At 37.0% G+C, this 21,699-nt stretch overlaps 1 protein-coding gene and 1 pseudogene across 5 annotated transcripts in view; one reads left to right on the forward strand and one right to left on the reverse strand.

Moving 5' to 3' along the window:
* Positions 1-7,046: 7,046 nt before the first annotated feature.
* The window catches only part of STK31 (serine/threonine kinase 31), a 134,070-nt gene continuing 119,417 nt past the window's right edge, over positions 7,047-21,699 (forward strand). For 2 of the 5 annotated variants that reach the window (XM_011973955.1, XM_011973954.1), the window contains exons 1-4: positions 7,047-7,213; positions 8,974-9,020; positions 9,110-9,162; positions 14,313-14,411. In XM_011973955.1, the coding sequence (XP_011829345.1) occupies positions 7,164-7,213; positions 8,974-9,020; positions 9,110-9,162; positions 14,313-14,411 (249 nt within the window). In that variant the 5' untranslated portion in view covers positions 7,047-7,163. Of the gene's footprint in view, positions 7,646-8,973; positions 9,021-9,109; positions 9,163-14,312; positions 14,412-21,699 lie in introns of all 5 variants that reach the window. The other 3 variants (XM_011973956.1, XM_011973957.1, XM_011973958.1) reach the window with 3 other exon arrangements.
* LOC105535002 lies at positions 18,144-20,353 on the reverse strand (annotated as a pseudogene).

Below are 21,699 nucleotides of genomic sequence, written 5' to 3' on the forward strand. Positions count from 1 at the left end.
AAATCCTATCACGTTGAGCTCCAGTCACCCATAGCAGTGGCCAACTCAATAATAATACATCCCTATGTTATCTTTCTCTTTTTCCCTTTTCCACTCTTCTACCCCTCCCTCTGGTTCCCTCAGATCACTTCCCAAATAAATTACTTGTATAACAACACTTACAGGTATAAGAACATTTGTCTTAGGCTTTGCTTTTGGGCAAGGGATAAACTCAAGTTAAGATGGTAAGTACCAGGAATGGCCTTTGACAGCAAAGACTCAGGATAGTATCCTGTGACTGGATCAGTTACTTCAGTGGATTTGGATGAAGTGCACATGGGAGGGGAAGTGCTAGGTTATGCAGTAGCTGTGCTACAATGAAATGGGACTAGTGGAAATTATAAAGATTAAGTATTCACTTGCAACTTTGAAATGCTTTAGGAGCTTTGAAAAAGAAAATGACACAGGCTCACGATAGCCATTTAACTCAAGGAATGCTGTGAAAGCCAGAGCCCGTCTATAGCACTCTCACGAAACTCATCTGCAGATGCAGAGCATCTAATGGTAAAGGTGGGGCCCAAATCTAATAGTAAAGGTGGCAAGGCTGCAAAGGAGACAGAATGCACAGCCTTGCTAGTCCCCAGCCAAGTCAGTGCTGACACAAAAAGAATGGAACCCTAAATCACAGGATGGGGACATTTGTGTTGGTGAGCTGAGAATCTTGAATCCTCAGGTTTCCATGAACTCTGAGCTGGCACAAGCTGTGTCCTCCAATTTTCTAGTGGAGAATAGCCTGCCCTTACCTTGAGATTCTGTAAAGGCTTTATCTGAGGCAGTTGCATCACAAAGTAACACTTATCCTCCTCAAGATCCACCCTTGTTACCGCTCATTGACTCCAAAGTAATAACTAGGATCAGGTGTTAGCAAACCCTAAGTTGGGGAATATAGTCCTTCCTCTAGGAGGATAGGTTTCACTCTGAATCAACTGCAGATTCTGGTTAAAATATATTGGGAAGAACCCAGGAAACATGTCTGAGAGTAGATCTTGAGGATATTGAATCAAGGGGTGGGGTGGAGGTGGAATATAAGGCTTGATAGGAGAGAGTAACATGGGGGCACTCACTCATGATGCATGATTTAATTCCTTGGCAAGAATTTTTGGAGTTGCTCCTAACACAATGCAAGGATGGCATATAGAAGATATGATAGGCATGCTAGCAGTTATCTGACATAGTATTGAGGATGCAGTCAGAAAGCTCAGGGATGTATTTGTTGTTTGAAACTGGAGAAGCTATCACCTGAGTTTTCCCTGGGAGGGCCCAGATGATATTCATAACTAAGGCAAAAAAATATATAATGGTAGTCAGGTACAGTGGATCACATCTGTAATCCCAGCACTTTGGGAGGCTGAGGTGGGAGGATTGCTTGAGCCCAAGAGTTCAAGACCAGCCTGGGCAACATAGTGAGAACTCGTCTATATACCCACACACATACTAGGTGGGCATGGTGGTGCATGCCTGTAGTCCTAGCTTTTTGGGAGGCTGAGGTGGGAGGATGCTTGAGCCAGGAGGTCGAGGCTGCAGTGATCCTTGATCATGCCATACACTACCCTGGATGACACAGTGAGATCCTGTCTCAAACAACAACAAAAAGAAATGTAATGGTGAAGAGTATACTGGAAACTTTGAAAAGCTTGGCAATGGTTGATTGACCTGTACAGGCTAGAACTGATGATGGAAGATGCTGTCATGACTATGGGCTCTGTGGTATCAATGTATATAGATGATGGGATGCCAGAATTTTGAAGGCCAAGTTGTGGAACTTAACTGTCAGAGGCCCAATTGACATAATTAACTTAATAGGCACATAGGCATGAATCTGTGAACAAGGTAAAGTTCATGATGTTCCAAGGGGCAAGACAGAAGGACAGCTGATTACGATGTTATTTTACTTATATAACTGACTCCTCTCACCCCTCAAAAAAGAAAATTGAGAATTGGCAAGGAGAAGGCTGACATCAATCTTTGTAATGAAAAACCATAGTTCCCCATCCAGTTTCCAGATCTAAAGCTCATTATTGAAGGGAAGGCCCAGATCCCCTTGAGGAAGGATCATCAAGTATATTTGGTAAATATCCCCCTAATCCTTTCTCCAAGGGGCAGTCACGTACCATCATTTACCAGGGTAACTGTGCAACGGATAAAAAGGAATAGTCAGATTTGTTTTTTTAACCAAGGACTGTTGGATACAGTGCCTGACCTGACATGGATCCCAGCAGACCCAAAAGACTATTGTGGTTCACTGGTTAGAGTAGGGAATCTCAGTGACAAATGGAGTCCTGGCCAAAGTTGATCTCACAGAAGGTAAAATGGGTCTGGTCCCACTCTATTTCTACTCTCCCTAAATATACATAATTGAGCTAGATATACTTTGTAGCTGACAGAACCCCTGGACCTACACTGATGGCTCTTGCTTCTTGCCCCAGGGCTTCTTAGATGCTGTAGGACAGAGTTAATGACCTAGATGCTTCCCTTGACCAATGGGTCATGTCGACATAAAGCCAGTAAGGATATGGAATACTTGAACAACAGTATTAACCAACTTCACCTAATTGACATTTATAGAACACACTAACCAATAACAGCAGAAAACACATTCTTTTTTTTTTTTTTTAGTGCAAATGGAACATTTACTAAGATTGACCATATTTTAGGCCATAAAACAAGGCTCAATATTCTTAAGATAATTCGGATCTTAAAGTATATCCCCTGACCACAGTGGAATTAAATTATAAATCTATAACAAAGATATCTGGAAAAATCTCAAATGTTTGAAAATTATATAACACGTGTAAATGATCCATGGGCCAAAGAAAAAAAGTCAAAATGGGAATAAAAGCACTTTTAATTGAAAGGCAGTGAACACACAACATCGTAATATTTGCGGGATGCAGCTAAAGCAGTATGTGAAGGAAAATTTATGGTACCAAAATGCCTTCATCAGTAATGAAGAAAAATCTCAAATCAGCTCTTACCTTAAGGAACTAGAAAAATAAGAGAAAATGAAACTAAAATAGATAGAAAAGGGAAAATAAGACCAGAGTATAAACTGAAATAGAAAACAAAAGCAAGAGAGAAAATCAAGAAAACCAATAAAATTTATAAATCTCTAGCCTGACTAATATGAGAAAGCACACAAATTATCCATGTTAGGAATGAAAGTGATGACATCACTATAGATTCTACAGATATTAAAAGGATACTAAGGGAATACTATAAATAACTATGCCAATTATTTTGACAACTCAGATGAAATGGACAAATTCCTTAAAAAAACACTGTGTCGTAAGTCTCCTTTGTGGGATGTTTAAGGATCATTCCAGTGTGGCCATGGAAATTCCAGTGAGGCATATAAAAATAAAGGCGTTATTATACTCATTTGTCCTAGAAAAGAGAGGCATGACATGCCACATGGGGGCTACATATAAGGTTTGAACGCCAAGGGAGCATGCTTGAGCTTAGAGAGAGTGAGGACCCATGGCCAAGTGCCTTTACTGGGGGTCAGAGCAGAGTACACAAGAAAACATGTGAAGGTATTTTATTGGGGCTTTTTGAAAGTCATTAGGTCACAGTCAGGAGGTGGCAGGAACTAGCCTATCACCCTGGTACACCTGGTCATTTGGGCAGGGTGGTTATAGCCTATTTGTGGGGATATTGAGGCACCAGGAAAATATAAAGTTAAAAAAATTACAATGTAGACAAAACTATCAAGCTCATTAGATACTAAATGGGTAACATGATTAGCCCTATATCTATTAAAGAAATTGAATTTGTAGTTAAAAACCTTACCACAAAGAAAATTCTAGATGGCTAGAAAGTGCACTAAAGGAAATGATGCCTAGATGGCTAGATGGCCACACAGTGAATTTTACCAAGTCTTAAAGGAACAAAGAATATCAATTCTATAAGATCTTTCCAGAAACTGAAGTTGGGAATTCTTTGCAACTTATTCTATATGGCCAGCATCACTCTGATATCAAAACCAGACAAAGTCATTATGAGAAGAGAAAATTTCAGACCAATATTCCTCTTGAACATAGATGCAAAAATTCTTAACAATTTTAGCAAATCTAATATGAGAATATATAAAAAGGATAATACATCATGACCAAGTGAATTTTATCCCAGAAATGCAAGGTTGGTATAACATTTGAAAATTAATTGATGTAATTCATCATATTAACAAACTAAAAAAGAACCACATGATCATATCAATAGATATGAAAATAAGTATTTGACAAAATTCAACACACATTCATGATAAAAATTTTCAGCAAACTCAGGATAGAAAGTAACTTCCTTAATCTATTAAAGGGTATCTATTATAAACCCACAGCAAACATCATACTTAATGGTGAGAGGGAAATGCCTTCCTCTTAAGAATAGGAACATGGCAAGGGTGTCTGCTCTCAGCACTTATTTTCAGCATTACACTGGAGGATCTAGCCACTGCAATAAGGCAAGATAAAAATAAATAAAAGACTTCCGGATTGTAAAGGAGAAAGTAAAAACAGCCTTTATTTGCATAAGACATGATCATCTATGTAGATAATTCTGTTAAATTTATTTTAAAAACTATCACCAGAAATAGGCTAGGCTCAGTGCCTAATACCGGAACTTTGGGAGACTGAGGCAGGAGGATTGCTTAAGCCCGGGAACTCAAGGCTGCAATGACCTGTGATATCACCACAGGTCTCTCACCTGGATGACAGAGCGAGACCATGTCTTACACACACACACACACCCCCCCACAGAAAAACTATCACAGAAATAATGCACAATATACTAAAGTTATATTTCTATATACTAGCAACAAAACAGAAGTTGAAATTAAGAAAATAATACAATTTACAACAGCATGAAAAATGAAATTCTTAGGGTTAAATCAGACAAAAGTCAAACTTTTATAATGAAAAGCACAAAACATCACTCAGAGAGATAAAATAAGACCCAAATAAATATACTGCATTCATGGATCAGAAGACTCAATATAGCTAAGATGTCCATTCTTCTCAAATTGGTATATACATTCAATGTAATCCCAATCAAAATCACAGCATGCTCTGTGTGTGTGTAGATAATGACAAATTAGTTTTACGATCGCATGAAACTACAAACCTAAAACAACTTTGAAAAAGAATAATATTGGAAGGCTTACAGTACATGTCTTCGAGAGTTACTATAAAACTACAGTATTTAAGACAGTGTGGTATTAGTCTAAAGAAAGCAAATAGATCAGTGTAACAGAACAGAGAATCCAGAAATAGACTTGCACATGTATGGTTAATTGATCTCTGACGATGGTGCAAAGACAAGTCAATAGACAAATGACAGTGTTTTCAACAAATGATGCTGGAAAAATTAGATGTCCATATGCAATAAAATAAAATTTGATCGTTTCATATGTTATAAAAATAAACTCAAAAAGGACTACATATCAAAATGTAAAGCTTGAACATGTAAAATTTCTAGAAGAAAATACATAAGAAAACTTTTGTGAACCAGGCTAGTCAGAGATTCCTTATGTACAACATAAAAACATGACCCATAAGACAAAACTGATAAATTAGACTTTATTGAAATGAAAAACTTTTGTTCTTTGAAATACCCTTTTTAGAAAACAAAAAGACAGCTGTAGACTGGGAGAAAATATTTTCAAACGTGAAGGAGTTGTATCCATAGTATATAAAGAACTGTCAAAACTCAATAATAAATTCAGTTAGGAAACAGGAAAAAACTTGAACAGACACCTCATTTAGGAAGATCTGGATGGAAAATAAACATAAGAAAAGTTTCTCAACATCTTTAGTTAGTAGAGAAATAAATGCAAATTAAAACACAAGAAGATATCACTTTAAACATTTATATATAAATGTTTAAACTTAAAAACACAGACCATATCAAATGATGGTGAGGACACAGAGCAACAAGAACTCTGAAACCCCGCTGGTGGGAATATAAAATAGTACAACACTGTAAAACAATGCGGCAGTTTTTAAAGCACATACACAATTCTATGACTTGGCCATTCCACTCCTAGGCACTAACCCATAAGAAAACATATGTCCATACAAAGACTTGTACACAATAGCAGCTTTATTTGAAACAATTCAAAACTGGAAGCAGTCCAAATACCTGTTAAAAGGTAAATAAATTGTGTTATCTTCATGCAACGGAATAGTAACAGCAATAAAACCCAACAAACTCTTGATACATATGACAAAATTTATCAATCAAAATAATTATGCTATTGGAAAGAAGCTAGATTAAATGTTCATACTGTATGATTCTAGTATCGTAAAATTCTAGAAAACGCAAACTAATGTATGGTGACAGAAAGCAGAACGGGACCTGGGAGGAGTCAGGTATTATAATCAAGCATGAGGAAACTTTGAGGTGATAGAAAAGTTTATCTTAATTGTGGGGGTGATTTCAACAGTGTATACATATGTTCACCCTTAACAAATTATGCACTTTTTTGATATCTGCAGTTTATTGTACTTTACACTTCAAGCTGTTAAAAATTAACCAGATATAATTTTCAATTGTGTAAGGCTTGCCACAAAGCATAATATCTCCAAAGAAGCAGACAGCTAATTTTTTCCTCTTAAGATTGTGGAAAAAGTTGTAACGCTAGAGAGAGCTGTGGAATCTAGGGATGAATTGACCAACGCTTGTAAAGCTACTAATCTGAAAAACACATTTTCAGTTACCAGAGTTATTTTCTCTTTCCCATCGTGTAAATAGAATGTCGGGGTTCTTCTAATTTGGGTGTTTCTAAAATTTTAATCCACGTGAACAGATTAGGAAAGGCCACGAAATCCTACGTCACCTCTAACGTCACTGCTTGAAGCCTCGTGAAAGGAACTGGCCATGGACCCCACCCCAGCCTATAAATCACCAGGGCGCAGCCTCAGTGCGTGGGGTCGGCAGCCGCCAGCGCCAGGCCGCTCCGCGCACGCTTCTAACTAGGCGGTAGGCCGTGGCTGCCACGTGACTCCCGCTAGCACCGGATGATGGCGCAGCGCTGTGCACGCAGGCGCAGTGTGGGGCCTTTGCGGCCAAAGCTCGCGCGGTAAGCTTCTGCACGTGTGCTACGGCGGGCGGAGGGCCGAGAGCCCAGTATGTGGGGCCAGGGTCACTTTTCTAGAGCTTCTGCAACGGAAAGTGTGAGGTCAGTAGTAGTTTTTGTGGTACGTGCAGTGGTGGCCGCTTCAAGGACTGTTTTCGTCGCTGCTTGCGTTTTAGGTCTCCTATCCTGGGGACGAGGCCCATTTCAGGGTTTTCTGTCACCTTCGAGCCGCCCGCCACCCCAGAGGAGTGTCAGATGCCCCAGTTTTTGAGTGCGTGCAGGCAGGCGAAACTGGCTTGAAAAAACCTTGGGCCTGAGTAAGTTCCATGAAGACGAGGTCACGCAGCCTGCACACTCTCTTCCCCTTCTGGAAAATTCTTTGCCATTTGTTTCAAAATCCCTTGTAAAATAAGTGTCAGGGAGCTACGTGTACCCATCTCTTCCAAATTTTCATCACGAAGTGGAGATTTGGGTGTACCATTTGGTGATCTCTGTTTGCAGAAAGTGTACGGCATCAGTTCCTTCATAATCAGGGCGAGTCATTTTAAAGTAGGATTTAAAAACTATTGTAGAAGTAGCTTCTTGGAGTGTGTGGAGAGATTTCTAAAGTAATTTTAACTTTTACTGAATTTAAGCCTTAATGCCTTCCATGGGAATATATAGTCTCCCTAAAAGTTTTTACAGCTTTTCGGTCAGTTGAATTTAAAAACTGCTTTTTGACCAGTAGAAAAGAACCCTTGTTTTGGAGACGTTTTCATGCCACTTACAAAACATTTTTTAAAAAAATTAAGTTGTAACAAAAGTAATCCATTTTAAAAATTTTATCTTTCTGTGATGAGGAGTTAATGTTTCCCTTTTTATAATGAGAGAGCATTTGAAACTTCAGTGTAGTGGTGTTCCTAGACAACTCTTAAAGCTCTTAAAAAATTGCGGTGGCTTAGGCCTGTAATCCCAGCATTTTGGGAGGCCGAGGTGGGCAAATCACAAGGTCAGGAGTTCGAGACCAGCCTGGCCAACATGGTGAAACCCTGTCTCTACTAAAAATACAAAAATTAGCCGCTCGTGGTGGCATGCGCCGGTATTCTCAGCTACTTGGGAGGGTGAGGCAGGAGAATTGCTTGAATCCGGGAAGTGGAGGTTGCAGTGAGCCGAGATCGTGCCACTGCTCTCCAGCCTGAGCGACAGAGCAAGACTTCGTTTGGGGTAAAAAAAAAAAAATCAAAAATCTGTATTTTAATTTTTCTTCAACACTTATAAATGGAAAGTGCAATGTTCTATTATATTACAGATAAAATTATATAGTAGTGTACATTTATTTTGGAATATTTTTGCATGTGATAAAGTATAATATATAATGAAAATTGTTTTTGAAGTAATAGGCAAAATTCTATGTATTTTGCAGTCTTTCATCCCATGGAATCTTCAAAAATAGTAACCACCATGCCTTTTACATAAAATAGACTAACAGTTTAAAGCATTTGTTCTATTATTCTTTGTTTACGTTGTGGAAGTCCTTTTTATGGGAGGATATTTTCTAAAAAAGAATATGTACATTGTTTCAAAGTGTTGATTTATGTAAGTGATCAAAATGTATATGAGTTGTTCAGTATAAATTTGTAAAAGTTTGGCTAAAGAGATAATTTTAAGAATAGAGATTAAATATGATAAAATTGCATATACTACAAAATACTCAAAAGAGTTATTGAAGGAAATATTGAGTTCATTTTTAATATAGAGTTTGAATTTTGATGCTGCATTTAGGATAAAACATTTGTAAGAATTGAACATGATGTAGTTTAGTCTTCATTCATTATTAATGGATGGATTATTATAATCTAATTTAAGGTATTGAATTGTTCTAGTTTTTCAGGAATTGTCCAAATGGATGAAGATACACATTACGATAAAGGTACTGACACTAAAAATCATTTTGGGGTGTTAACAGCTAGATGGTACTGATTAATTTCTAATTTTCTTTGTATTGTGATTTGATTTTAGTGGAAGATGTGGTTGGAAGTCACATAGAAGATGCAGTAACGTTTTGGGCCCAGGTAAATAACAAACTGGTTGATATCCCCCCTCAACTCCCCCCAATCCAGTTCCTCCTCAACAAAAACAAAATAAAATCCAGGAATAAATATATTTATTATTCTCATTGCCTAATATTTATTGAATTATTTATCACCAGGCATTATTAGAAGACAAATGTCGACAGCTGCGACATTACTTGACACATGAATATTATGCGCATAATGCACCAAGTTTAAAAAAAGAAAATTGGCAAGATTGTGATTTCAGAATTCCACTCAATTGTAGGCTGCTTTTGCTGGAGTCTGAGAGCCTGTTGTATTTGTGAAGTTATAGCCCCATCTAGGGGTCTTTTATAAGATTGTTTCTTGAAGGAGGATAAGTTTTTAAAATCTTGGTCTTTTTTTCTAATGGCTTAAATTTGAGATATGGTATTTTTCCTCATAAAATTGGAAGCATGAATGAAACATTTCTGATTTTCTGTTGGGAGGCTGTTGGTTAGGTAAGATTACTCAGTTTTAAATACAAAGCAAGCACTAAAGGGCTGTGTTCCACAATTTAAGAAGGTGAATTCCTGTAATGCACAGAATGATCTGCTAATTTTTGGCTTTGTAAACTGTACATGGTATGGAAGGGAAAGAAATTACATTTCTCTGTACTCCCTATAGCATGGGAACTCCTTTTGGTGGAGGATGAGGTGAACTCATAATGTGGGAAATAGGAGAATATATGAGAAGAAAGTTCTAGAAGAATATGATTAACCCAGAGTTCTTAAATATACAGTCATGCATCACTTAATGACTGGGATACATACAGAGAAACGCGTCATTAGGCAACTTTTTTGCTGTATGAACATCGTAGAATGTACTTAGAGAAACCTTGATGATATAGCCTACTACATACCTAGGCCGTGTGGTGTACCTGTACCCCATGTTACTGTACTGAATGCTGCAGACAGTTGTAATACAATGGTAAGTCTTTATGTATCTAAATATAAAGATACAGTAAAAATATTTTATAAAAGATTGAAAAATGGTACACCTGTATAGGGCACTTACCGTGAACTGAGCTTGCAGGATTAGAAATTGCTTTGGGTGAGTCATTGAGTAGTGAGGAATGTGAGGTCCTGGGACATTACCGTATACTACTGTATACTTTATAAATACCATACACTTAGGCTACACTAAATTTATAAAAATATTTTTCTTCAGTAAACCTTAGCTTACTGTAACTTTTAATAAACTTTTGACTCATCTGTGATAACATAGCTTAAAACAAACATTGTAGAGCTGTGCAAAAATATTCTTTATGTCCTTATTTTAAAGCTTTTTTTCTCTTTTTAAGAAACTTTTAATTTTTTTACTTTAAAATCTTTTTGGCTAAAAACGAAGACACAAGATCATCAATATCACTGTCTTTCACCTCCACTTCTTATCCTCCTAGAAGGTCTTCAGAGTCAGTAACGTGCATTGGAGCTGTCATCTTCTGTGATAATAATGCCCTTTTGGAATATCTTCAGAAGGACTTGAGGTGGCTGTACAAGTAACTTTTTTAAATGGGTAGGAGGAGTACACTAAAATAAAATAGTAAAAAAAAATATACACACACACCAATGACATAGTTGTTTATTTTCATTACCACATATTATGTACTATACATAATTGTATGTGCTGTGCTTTTGTAAGAGTGGGGCACAGTAGGTTTACACCAGCATCACCACAAATATGTGAGTAATGCGTTGTTCTATGATGTTACGATGGCTGGGACTACACTAGGCAATAGGAATTTTTCAGCTTCATTATAATCTTATGGGACTACTGCAGTGTATGTGGTTCATTCTTAACTACAATGTCACTATGTGGGGCATGGCTGCATGTAATAAAACATTGCGGAAGGGTGATGTTATAGAAAACTTAGGGCAAATTCGTGTGTCTGCTTATGCACATGTATTTGGCAGATTTGTTTCTGCTTATGCATATTGTCTAAACGTTGCTCACACGTTGCTGGTTCCATGCCCATTGTCTCTGTATTAGTGACAGCTGCATCACTCTCAACAGTGTCCCAGGTTGGGTGATAAATTATATTTAAGCTTATTTTATAGAAACATCATTTATCAGTGTAAAAAGATTTTCTAGACTAGTGCTGTCTAGTAGAAATATATGAGCCACGAAAGTAATTTTAAAACATTTTTGGCAGCCACATTGAAGAAACTAAAAATAGCAGGTGATATTTTAATTAATACATTTTATTTAACTCAATATATCCAAAATATTGTTTCAAAATATAATTAGCATGGAAATGTAAACAGGATAGTTTATATTTACTTTTTAATATTGTCTTTGAAATCCAGTGTGTGTATTAGACTTAGAGCATGTCTACTTAGACTAGCCACATTTTAAGTGGGTATTGGCTGTTGTATTCAGTAGTGCAGCTCTAGACTTTGATTTCAGTTTACTTTATTTGTGAAGATGTTGATTGAATTTGGAGCAAATTCAAGAGTCAGCAAATTTTTTTTCTGTAAAGGATCGGATGATGAGTAGTTTACCATTTTTAGCCCATACAGTTTCTTTTGCAGCTATTCAACTCTGCCAACATAGTGCATAGCAGCCATAGACAAAATGTGAATGAGTGTGTGTAGCTGTGATGCAGTGAACTTTATTTACTAAAACAGGTGGCTGTAATTTGCCAACCTCTGAGTTAAACCATGAAGTTGAGGTGCTTGCAGAAGAACATTTAAAACAAGAAATATGCACATGAAAAGATTAAACATTAAAACTACTGACGGTGTGTAAATGAATGCAGTGGTTATTTCAGGAAGCAAATTGGCAAATTTGGTTGGGGTTAGGGTGGGATGTAGACATAGAGAAGACTAGAGATTTGGAAATATGGGTAGGCAGATTAGGATGAAAATCTGCTCACATATGTTCTCCATTTTTTGCCCTGTGGGCTTCTGCCTTATAAACCACTTATAAGCAAACACTTCAGATTGGATGGGTGGCAGCTGAAGGAATCTGAAGTATTTGACTCCACCTGTGTCTTTGAAAGAAAGAGCTTCTGGTCAGGCATGGCGGCTCAGGCCTGTAATCTCAACACTCTGGGAGACCTATGTGAGAGGATCGCCGGAGCCCAGGAGTTTGAGACCAACCTTGGCAACATAGTGAGACCTAGTCGCTCCAAAAAAAAAAAAAAAAAAAAAATTAACCAGGCATGGTGCATGCCTGTGTTCCCAGCTGTGTGGGAGGCTGAGGGTGGTAGGATTGCTTGGGCCCAGGAGATTGAGACTGCAGTGAGCTGAGATTGTGCCAAACAAACAAAAAAAGAGCTCCTATTTGTTTTAGTCTGCATAGTGAAAAAAAAAAAAATGGAATATTTTGATTCTAGGGGTTTGTTCACAAAGGTTGCCTCTGTTTCTCAGGGTCGGTTTAAATTCAGTTCCTCTTCTGTGCTGAGACTTTGATATTCATCATGATGTTCTTTGAACTGCTCTTTCAGAGTTTTTTTTTTCAGTCATCACGGATAGTCATGTTCTTTCTAGCATTATTGAATATTTCGTTGGTATATTTCTTTAGAACACATATATATATTTAACATTTTATTTTGAAGAAACTTTGACTTACAGGAATGTTGCAAAATTAGTAGAGGCTACACCCAGCTTCCCTTAATGCTAATGTGTTATATAGCCACGGTACAATGATCAAAAGCAGGAAATTAACATTAGTACAATGCTGTTAACTAAACTATAGCCCTTATTTAAATTTTAGCAGTTTTTTGTATTTTTGTGTTCCAGGATCCAGTGTGGAATCCCGAATTGTATTTAGTTGTATATCCTTGGTTTCCTTTAACCTCTGAATGTTCCTCAATTTTTCCTTGTATTTCAAGACTTTTGACACTTTTGATGAATATTAGTTATTTTGTAGAGTATCCTTTAATTTGGGTTTGTTTGATGATTTCTTATAAATAGATTAGCAAGAGTTCCACAGAAGTGATATTGTAGTCCTCTCAGTACATCATTATTGGGGTTTCATGATGTGATATACCTTCTTATTGATGATAACCTTGATTCACTTGGGTAGGGTGGCAATTTCCAGGTTTTTTCACTGTAAAGTTACTCTTTTTTCTTTTGTAATTAATAAATGTTTTAGGAGACTTATTGAGGCTATCTAATCCAGTTTCTCTTCAACTTTTCACCCACGAATTTTACTGTTTATTGCTGTAGTGCTTGCCTAATGATTTTCTATTCCCCTCATTCCTTCCACATCTATTAATTGGAATTCTTCTATAAGGAAGAGCTGTCTTTTCTCTGCCATTTATTTATTCAATTATTTATAATAATATAAACTCATGGATATTTATTCCATGGGTTGTAATCCTATGCTATCATTATTTATTTTGTTGTTTAAATGATTCAGCCTTGGCCACTGGGACAAAGTTCACCAAAGAACACAAATTGGTACTTGTCCTTAAAGATGTCCTATTCTTTTTTTGAGCACTTTTTTGTTTTTTTTTTTTTTGAGACAGTGTCTCTGTCACCAAGGCTGGAGTGCAGTGGTGTGATCATGGCTCACTGCAGTCTCGAACTTCTGGGCTCAAGCAATCCTCCCACCTCATCTTCCTGTGTGGTTGGGACTATAGGCGCACACTACCATGCCCGGTTAATTTTTTGTATTTTTTTTTTTTTTTGTAGAAACAGGGTTTCACCATGTTGCCAAGCTGGTCTCAAACTCCTCGGCTCAAAAATGATCCTCCAACCTCGGCCCTCCAAAGTGCTGGGATTACAGGTGTGAGCCATCACAACCAGTTTTTTTAAAATTTTTTATTTATTTTTTATTTTTAGCGTTGTTTTACTTTCTGACACCATCAAATATTCCAGGATCATCTTTTATTTCCCAGTTTGAGCTCTGCAATCAAATAGATCTTTAAGGAATTCTTTCCATATGATTTAATTATATTTGGTATCTTGTTTGAATTCTACCTAATTTGAACTCATTGGGAAGTAAACTTTTTATATGGCCTAGTCTCATTTCTTATAAATAACTCATTTAAATTATGAAAAAATACAGACATAACTTGATTTAATTTCTAATGGCCTAAAATCTTTTATCATGCTTAGAACCCTCAAGTGTGTAACACTATAATATAGTATTTAACTGTATCTTATATCTGATCTTTCTAGAGTATCAATAGAAATAAGGATATCATGAAGATTGGTTGCTCACTGTCTGAAGTTTGTCCCCAGGCCAGTTCAGTTTTGGGGAATCTTGACCCAAAGAAGGTGAGCCATATTCTTGAATATAATTATTTCATTCCTCCTGTCAGCTTTCCTACGTGTTAGATATTTAGTTTTTGGAATTTTTGGTATATTTGAAATGAAGAGGCTGGTTTTTAGAATTTGTATAAACTACTGTTATGGTAAATTTATTAATTCAAAAATACTTATGAACTGAATATTACTCAGTCTTGAAAGGAAATTTGATGTAAGCTACAACATGGATGCATCTTCAGGACATTAGCTAAATAAAGTACGCCAGTCACAAAAGGACAAATACTGTTATGGTTCTACTTACATGAAGACTTTGAGTAGTCAAAATCGTAGAGACAGAAAAAATGAATGATGGTTACCAGGGACTGGGGGAAGATTGGGGATGGAGAGTTGTTGATTAATGGGTGTAGAGTTTCAGTTTTACAAGATGAAAAGAGCTATGGAGATGGATGATGAATGGTGGCGAAGGTTGCAAAACAGTATGAATGTACGTAATGCCACTGAACAGTAGACTTAACCATGGTCAAAATAGTCAATTTTATGTTATGTATAGTTTCCTACAGTTAAAAATAGGAAGAAATAGAATAAAAGCCACACTCTTCTAGCCAAAAAACAAAAGTGAAGAAAACGTATGTACCGTCTGCCATGTACCTGGCACTGTATTGAGCATTAAGTGTGCAGTGGTGAACAAAATAGATTCCTTGCCTTTGACTTTGATTCACAAAAAATTTGTAAGATGCATCTTCATGCAGAACAATTTGGCTATCTTTTTTCTTTTTTTACTGAGGTATAACTTGTGTACAGTAAGGTATATATATCTCTTAAGATCTTAAGTATATAGCTTGGTGAATTTTTACATATGTATATATCCATGTAACAACCATCCAGATCAACATATGGTTCCATCATTTCAGAAAATTCCTTCAGGCCCCTTCTCAGTCAATTCTTAGTAGTTTCTCCATCAGAGAGATAACCATCATTCTTACTGTATCACCATAGATTCAGCTGTCTGTTCTTAAATCATGCGGTATGTACTTTATGTATCTGGCTTCTTTTGTTTAACATAATTTCTGAGATTCATTTATATTGTTGTGTGTATTAGTGTATTGGTAGTCTGTTCTTTTTAAAGCTATTTAGCATTCATTGTATACATATAACACACTTTATTGATCTGTTCTCCTTTGATGGGCATTTGGATTTTTTTGCAGTTTTTAACTACTCTGAATGAAACTGCTATGAAATCCTTATATAAATCTTCTGCTGGATGTATTGACTCATTTCTTTTGCACATATATCTAGAGTAGAGTTGCTAAATCATAGAGTAGGCATGTTTCTGCCAAAGTAGATACTGCCAAACAGCTTTACAAAAGTGTTGAACCAATTTACATCCTTATCAGCAATTTATGAGAGTTGTAGTTCCTCCATGTCCTCACCAGCCCCCTGCATTGCTAGTGTACTGAAGTTGTGTTTTAATATTTTTATTAGCCCTTTGCAAGGGCTCTTGTGAAGTACCTATTCACATCTTTTCCCTATTTTTAAATTAGGTTATTTGTCTTGATTGATTTGTAGGCATTCTGTATGTTTTTTTCACTTTAATTTTTATGTCTTATTTCTGCCTCTTAAAGTCAATGATAAAGTCACAACTGTAAAATGAATGCATTTAAAAAATAAAAGATATATTTCAATGACAAAAGGTATGCAATGATCATGAAAATCTACTGTACACTTTGCCAAGGCCAAAGAAGGAAAGACAATATGAAAAAGCCAATCTTCAAATATATCCTCAACAAAAACTCCCTCCTAAATAGTAAAATCATCATTTAAGAATATGTGTCTTTACACATCTAAACAGCAGCTCCAACCAAAAAAAAGCGGGGGGAATAAGTCAGATGATAACTCTCCCCAAGGTTTCCAGATACAAACATGTGGTCACCAGGAATTCAAGATTAAACTTCTAAAGCAACATTTAACTCAAAATAAAATGAACATTTCTGACAGATGACAACAGTAGTATAAAACTGATTTTTTCCTTTCCTAGATAGAAATGAGATGGGGCATTTCGGTAATCATCTAAGAATAACTGTAGAAATACTCCCAATTCTGCCACCCCACCCACTGGTATAAAACAAATACCTTCCATGAAAGTGTCTTTCACATTACTAAAATATCCTCACTTACTTGGGACAGTTTCATGCTTAGATGAGTACAAACACTTGTTTTTAGATGTGTGGAATGATTGGAGCTGAGATTTTTGAAACAATATCTGAATCTTAGCAGAGATATAATAATCCTTTCACTATACATTGATTGGGCTTCCTTAACCAAATCTGAACAACTACTGTAGTAACAATGCTCGTGGTAGTCCCTGATACTCTCAAATTTTTTCTCTTTTAAGAAAAGTATAATCCATGTAACACTAGTAAATATGTTACATTGTATACCTTCTTAACAAAGAATGACTGTTTTCAGGCCTTACTAGGAAAACAAACAAACAATGGCAGTTACTGCCTGTTTTTATCACTGATAAGCTACAGTAAAGCTCAAATGATGGATGGTTTACGTGTGTAATACTAAGTACAAAATGAAAACCATTATAATTTTACCAAAAGAAACACGAAAAATATGAGAAGAAGTGAAATGAACATGGCGTGGATCCCAAAGATTACAATATGATTCGGAACAGGATTTTCAAAACAAACAATTTCTGTGAATATTTCTTATACTAGAAAGATCCAAAGCAAATCTAAGCAAGCTTAGCCCTACCTTGTCAAAGATAAATACTCAGATAAGTTAGAAGTTCCGTTTGCTAAAGTGCGTCTGCTGATCAGATCTACCCTGCTACTTAGAGCCAGCCAGGAAGGTGGCCATCACTCATGCTCATTCCGTCTTTCTGTGTCTTATCAAGAGTCACACATAACAATTTTTTTTTTCAAACCAAATGCTTTATACAGTGAACTACAGAAAAAACAATTCTAAATATACTTTTAAAATGCTAGAAAGTTAAGATAACCTCATTTTAAAAAAATACTGAAAATGTAAAGGATCCGTACCAAATAAGAGTTGTATTAAGTATATACTTTCTATTTTAATAATTCACTTGCTGTGTTCTTAAAATGAGAGAAGCAGATATTTCACCCATGTCTTTTGGCAAGAGATTCAAAAGCAGAAGTAGCAGGGCTATAAAATTTCATAAACTTTGTGGGATTTTTAAAGCTAAATTATTCAATATCTTGTATTGTTATTGCACCCATATATTGCCCTGGAATGTATGTACAGCAACCCAGCAACAGTGACTGCAACAAAAGTAAGGTAAATAGGTCTACAAAGCATTTGATTTCGTTATTAAAGTTTTCATAGAGGAAATGCAAACAACTGCAATTCAGATCACATTATATAAACTTGACAGTTATTTAAACCTTATGTAAAATTAAATCTAACCCTTACCACTACAAATCTGTAAGGAATCAGAAAAGGATTTATAGTACACAAATCTTGACTACTGTTGCATTCCACTTGGAAATCACTCTGAGCTAAAACAGCATTCTTCCAAGATTTAAAGAAAAATATATTTTATAAAAGGGATTCTTTTATTTTTGTTACTGACAGAAACAAGTTTTGCTTTTTCCCACTGTAATTCGCTCTGATGAAAGAAATAATTCTCTCTCTTAATTCCTAACAAAAACAAACGCTACGTTTTCAAGACTAAAGGAATTACTGGTAGGCATTCTTTCTCCTTGATCTAAATTATTTGTCTCTAAAATATGTCAAGTAAGCTTCTAAAGATTCAGGGAGGGGCAGAGTTGTGATATTTTTTCTCTCAGTAAATTTTGAGGTGGCTCTTCTGGCTTCATTGCTTCACTGTGATCTTTTTCTTCCTCTTCTTTGTTACCTTCTTCCATTTTTTTCATCCTCCTCTCTGTCTAGAGACTGAGGAATAAGCTGATTACCCACAAATATGTACATATTAATTCTCTGTTTAACTCTTTTTTTTTTTTTCTTTTTCGGTAGAGCCCTTTGAGGAATCCCCTTGGCCTGCATCTCATCATTTATGCAATTTCTAAATGTGCGTCGAATGTAAATACAAGCCAAATCCTGTAGATTCCTGACAGCACAGGGAGGGAGTCCCACAGAATCTGGTTTGCCATTATCATTCTTACTTGGTTGCACAAGTGGAGCAAATGACAAAACAAGGATATTTTTCCTTTCCCAAGTGTTTTGCCCGGTTCTGTGTTAACGGATCCTCTATAGGCGTGACTAATATGCCTCCAACTTATAGTAGTATTTTCATGGTCTTTCTGGACTCCAGCTCCACAATAATTTCCGTCATACTGATGACTGTCAGATGCTATCTGGAGGCAATTACTGACGACAAATGCAGGTTCACAGAACTCAAATCTCAGCAGTGGTTTTCTTTATACGTGCGTGTTGGAATATCTTCATCTTCAGATGGACAGATGATTTCGCTTACAGTGGGGGCTTGCCAACTTGCACATATAATTCTTTTGATGAGCTGCTAGGACATCAGAGTGACCTAGCCTTGCCCTGTAACTTCTCTCTTAGATGGATAGTCTAGGTCTAGGAGCTGATTATCAAAGCTATCACTATTTTTGATGAAGCTCTCCAGTTTTTCCTTGGCATATTCCACCACATCTGGATGAGGCCCAATCCCGTGGTTTATTCCAAAAGGATCTGTGGTGCAGTGGTTGGTCCGGCCCACTGCAGCGCTGAGCAGACCAGGTGCTGGTAGTTGGTGGGGTCTGTGGCAGCCGGATGCTGCTAACACCACAACAGCACAGCCACCGCTGGTGCCGAGGGGAGCGAATTGGTGGGGCAGGGACCTCTCTATGTGTTTTTTATATATGTTTTTTGAGATGAAGTCTCTTGTCGCCCAGGCTGGAGTGCAGTGGTGTGATCATGGCTCACTACAGTCTCAACCTATTGGGCTCAAGTGATCTTTCCACCTCAGCCTTCCAAGTACCTGGGACTAAAGGTGTGTGCCACCATGCCCAGCGAATTTTTAAATTTTTTGTAGAGATGGTCACTATGTTGATCAGGCTGGTCTTGAACTCCTTGGCTCAATCAGTTCTCCCACCTTAGCCTCCAAAGTGCTGAGATTCATGGTGTGAATCACTGTGCCCAGCCTGTACGTATTCTTGACACCAGTCCTTTGTCTTTTTTTTTTTTTTTTTGAGACGGAGTCTCGCTGTGTCGCCCAAGCTGGAGTGCAGTGGCGCGATCTCGGCTCACTGTAAGCTCCGCCTCCCGGGTTCACGCCATTCTCCTGCCTCAGCCTCCCGAGTAGCTGGGACTACAGGCGCCCGCCACCTCGCCCGGCTAGTTTTTTGTATTTTTTAGTAGAGACGGGGTTTCACCATGTTAGCCAGGATGGTCTTGATCTCCTGACCTCGTGATTCGCCCGTCTCGGCCTCCCAAAGGGCTGGGATTACAGGCTTGAGCCACCGCGCCCGGCCAGTCCTTTGTCTTATATATGTATTGCTAGTATCTTTTAGTCTGTGACTTACCTACTCATTTTCTTGATATTATTTGAAATTTAATTTATTAATTTTTTCTTTTTGGTATGTGCATTCTGCTTCCCATTTAAGACCACTGTACTTACCCCAAGATCATAGATATATTTGTGTGTGTGTGTGTGTGTGTGTGTGTGTGTGTGTGTGTGTTTCTCTGGAAGTGTTTACCTTTTTTAGGGCTGGGGTGACCTGCAGTAAATTTTTTGATTATGATATGAGGTGGAGATAAACTTCAGTATTTTTCCGTGTGGATATCCAGTTATACTATCACTGTTTATTGACAAGACCATCTTTTCTTTGCTGAATTGTATTGGCATGTTTGTTTTAAATCAAGTGACTATGAGTATTAACCATGTTTTTCAATGTAATAGGTACCTGTAAAATTGAGTGCATCAAATTCTCTGCCAATAATTTACCCTGGGACATTTCTATAAGTAGACAAAGATGTTTGTACAAAGATATTCATTGGCAGCTAGTAGGCAAAGCTGGAGATTAAATGTCCTTTATATAATCCAATAGTAGTAGTAATTATAATAGTATTATTTCCTTTGTGAGGTAGTGTCAGATATTCTAAGTGTTTTGTGTGTACTAACTCATTTAATGCTCACAGCATCCTTATGAGGCAGGTGTTATTTTTTACACCTTTTTTTGAAATTGAGGCATAGCCAGGATAACTTTATGAAAGTCACCAGCTAAATTAATGATAGATCAAGTATAGAAGCCCACAGAACCTATCTCCTTAACTGTTGCCCTGCTTAGAAAAATGAAACAAATTGTGGGTAGAGCCTTATTTTTTTCTTTTTTTTTTAATTGGCAAACATTCCTCAATTTTTTTTTCTCCTCCCCTTTCCTCTTTTGTTTCTTTTTAAAAAAATTATACTTTAAGTTCTAGGGTACATGTGCACAACATGCAGGTTTGTTACATATGTGTACATGTGCCATGTTGGTGTGCTGCACCTGTTAACTTGTCATTTACATTAGGTTTATCTCCTAATGCTATCCCTCCTCCCTCCCCCAACCCCACAACAGGCCCTGGTGTGTGATGTTCCCCTTCATGTGTCCAACTGTTCTCATTGTTCATTTCCCATCTATGAGTGAGAACATACAGTGTTTGGTTTTCTGTCCTTGTGATAGTTTGCTCAGAATGATGGTTTCCAACTTCATCCATGTCCCTACAAAGGACATGAACTCATCCTTTCTTATGGCTGCATTGTATTCTGTGGTGTATATCTGCCACATTTTCTTAATCCACTCTATCATTGATGGGCGTTTGGGTTGGTTCCAAGACTTTGCTATTGTGAATAGTGCCGCAATAAAGATACGGGTGCATGTGTCTTTATAGCATCATGATTTATAATCCTTTGAGTGTGTGTCCAGTGATGGGATGGCTGGGTCAAATGGTATTTCTACTTCTAGATCCTTGAGGAATCGCCACACTGTCTTCCACGATGGTTGAACTAGTTTCCCACCAACAGTGTAAAAGCATTCCTATTTCTCCACATCCTCTCCAGCACCTGTTGTTTCCTGACATTTTAATGATTGCCATTCTAATTGGTGTGAGATGATTTCTCATTGTGGTTTTAATTTGCATTTCTCTGATGGCCAGTGATGATGAGCATTTTTTAATGTGCCTGTTGGCTACATAAATGTCTTCTTTTGAGAAGTGTCTGTTCATATCCTTTGCCCACTTTTTGATGAGGTTGTTTGATTTTTTTTCTTGTAAATTTGTTTAAGTTCTTTATAGATTCTGGATATTAGCCTTTTGTCAGATG

The sequence above is a fragment of the Mandrillus leucophaeus genome, unplaced genomic scaffold (assembly GCF_000951045.1).
Source record: "Mandrillus leucophaeus isolate KB7577 unplaced genomic scaffold, Mleu.le_1.0 Scaffold140, whole genome shotgun sequence".
NCBI lineage: Eukaryota > Metazoa > Chordata > Mammalia > Primates > Cercopithecidae > Mandrillus > Mandrillus leucophaeus.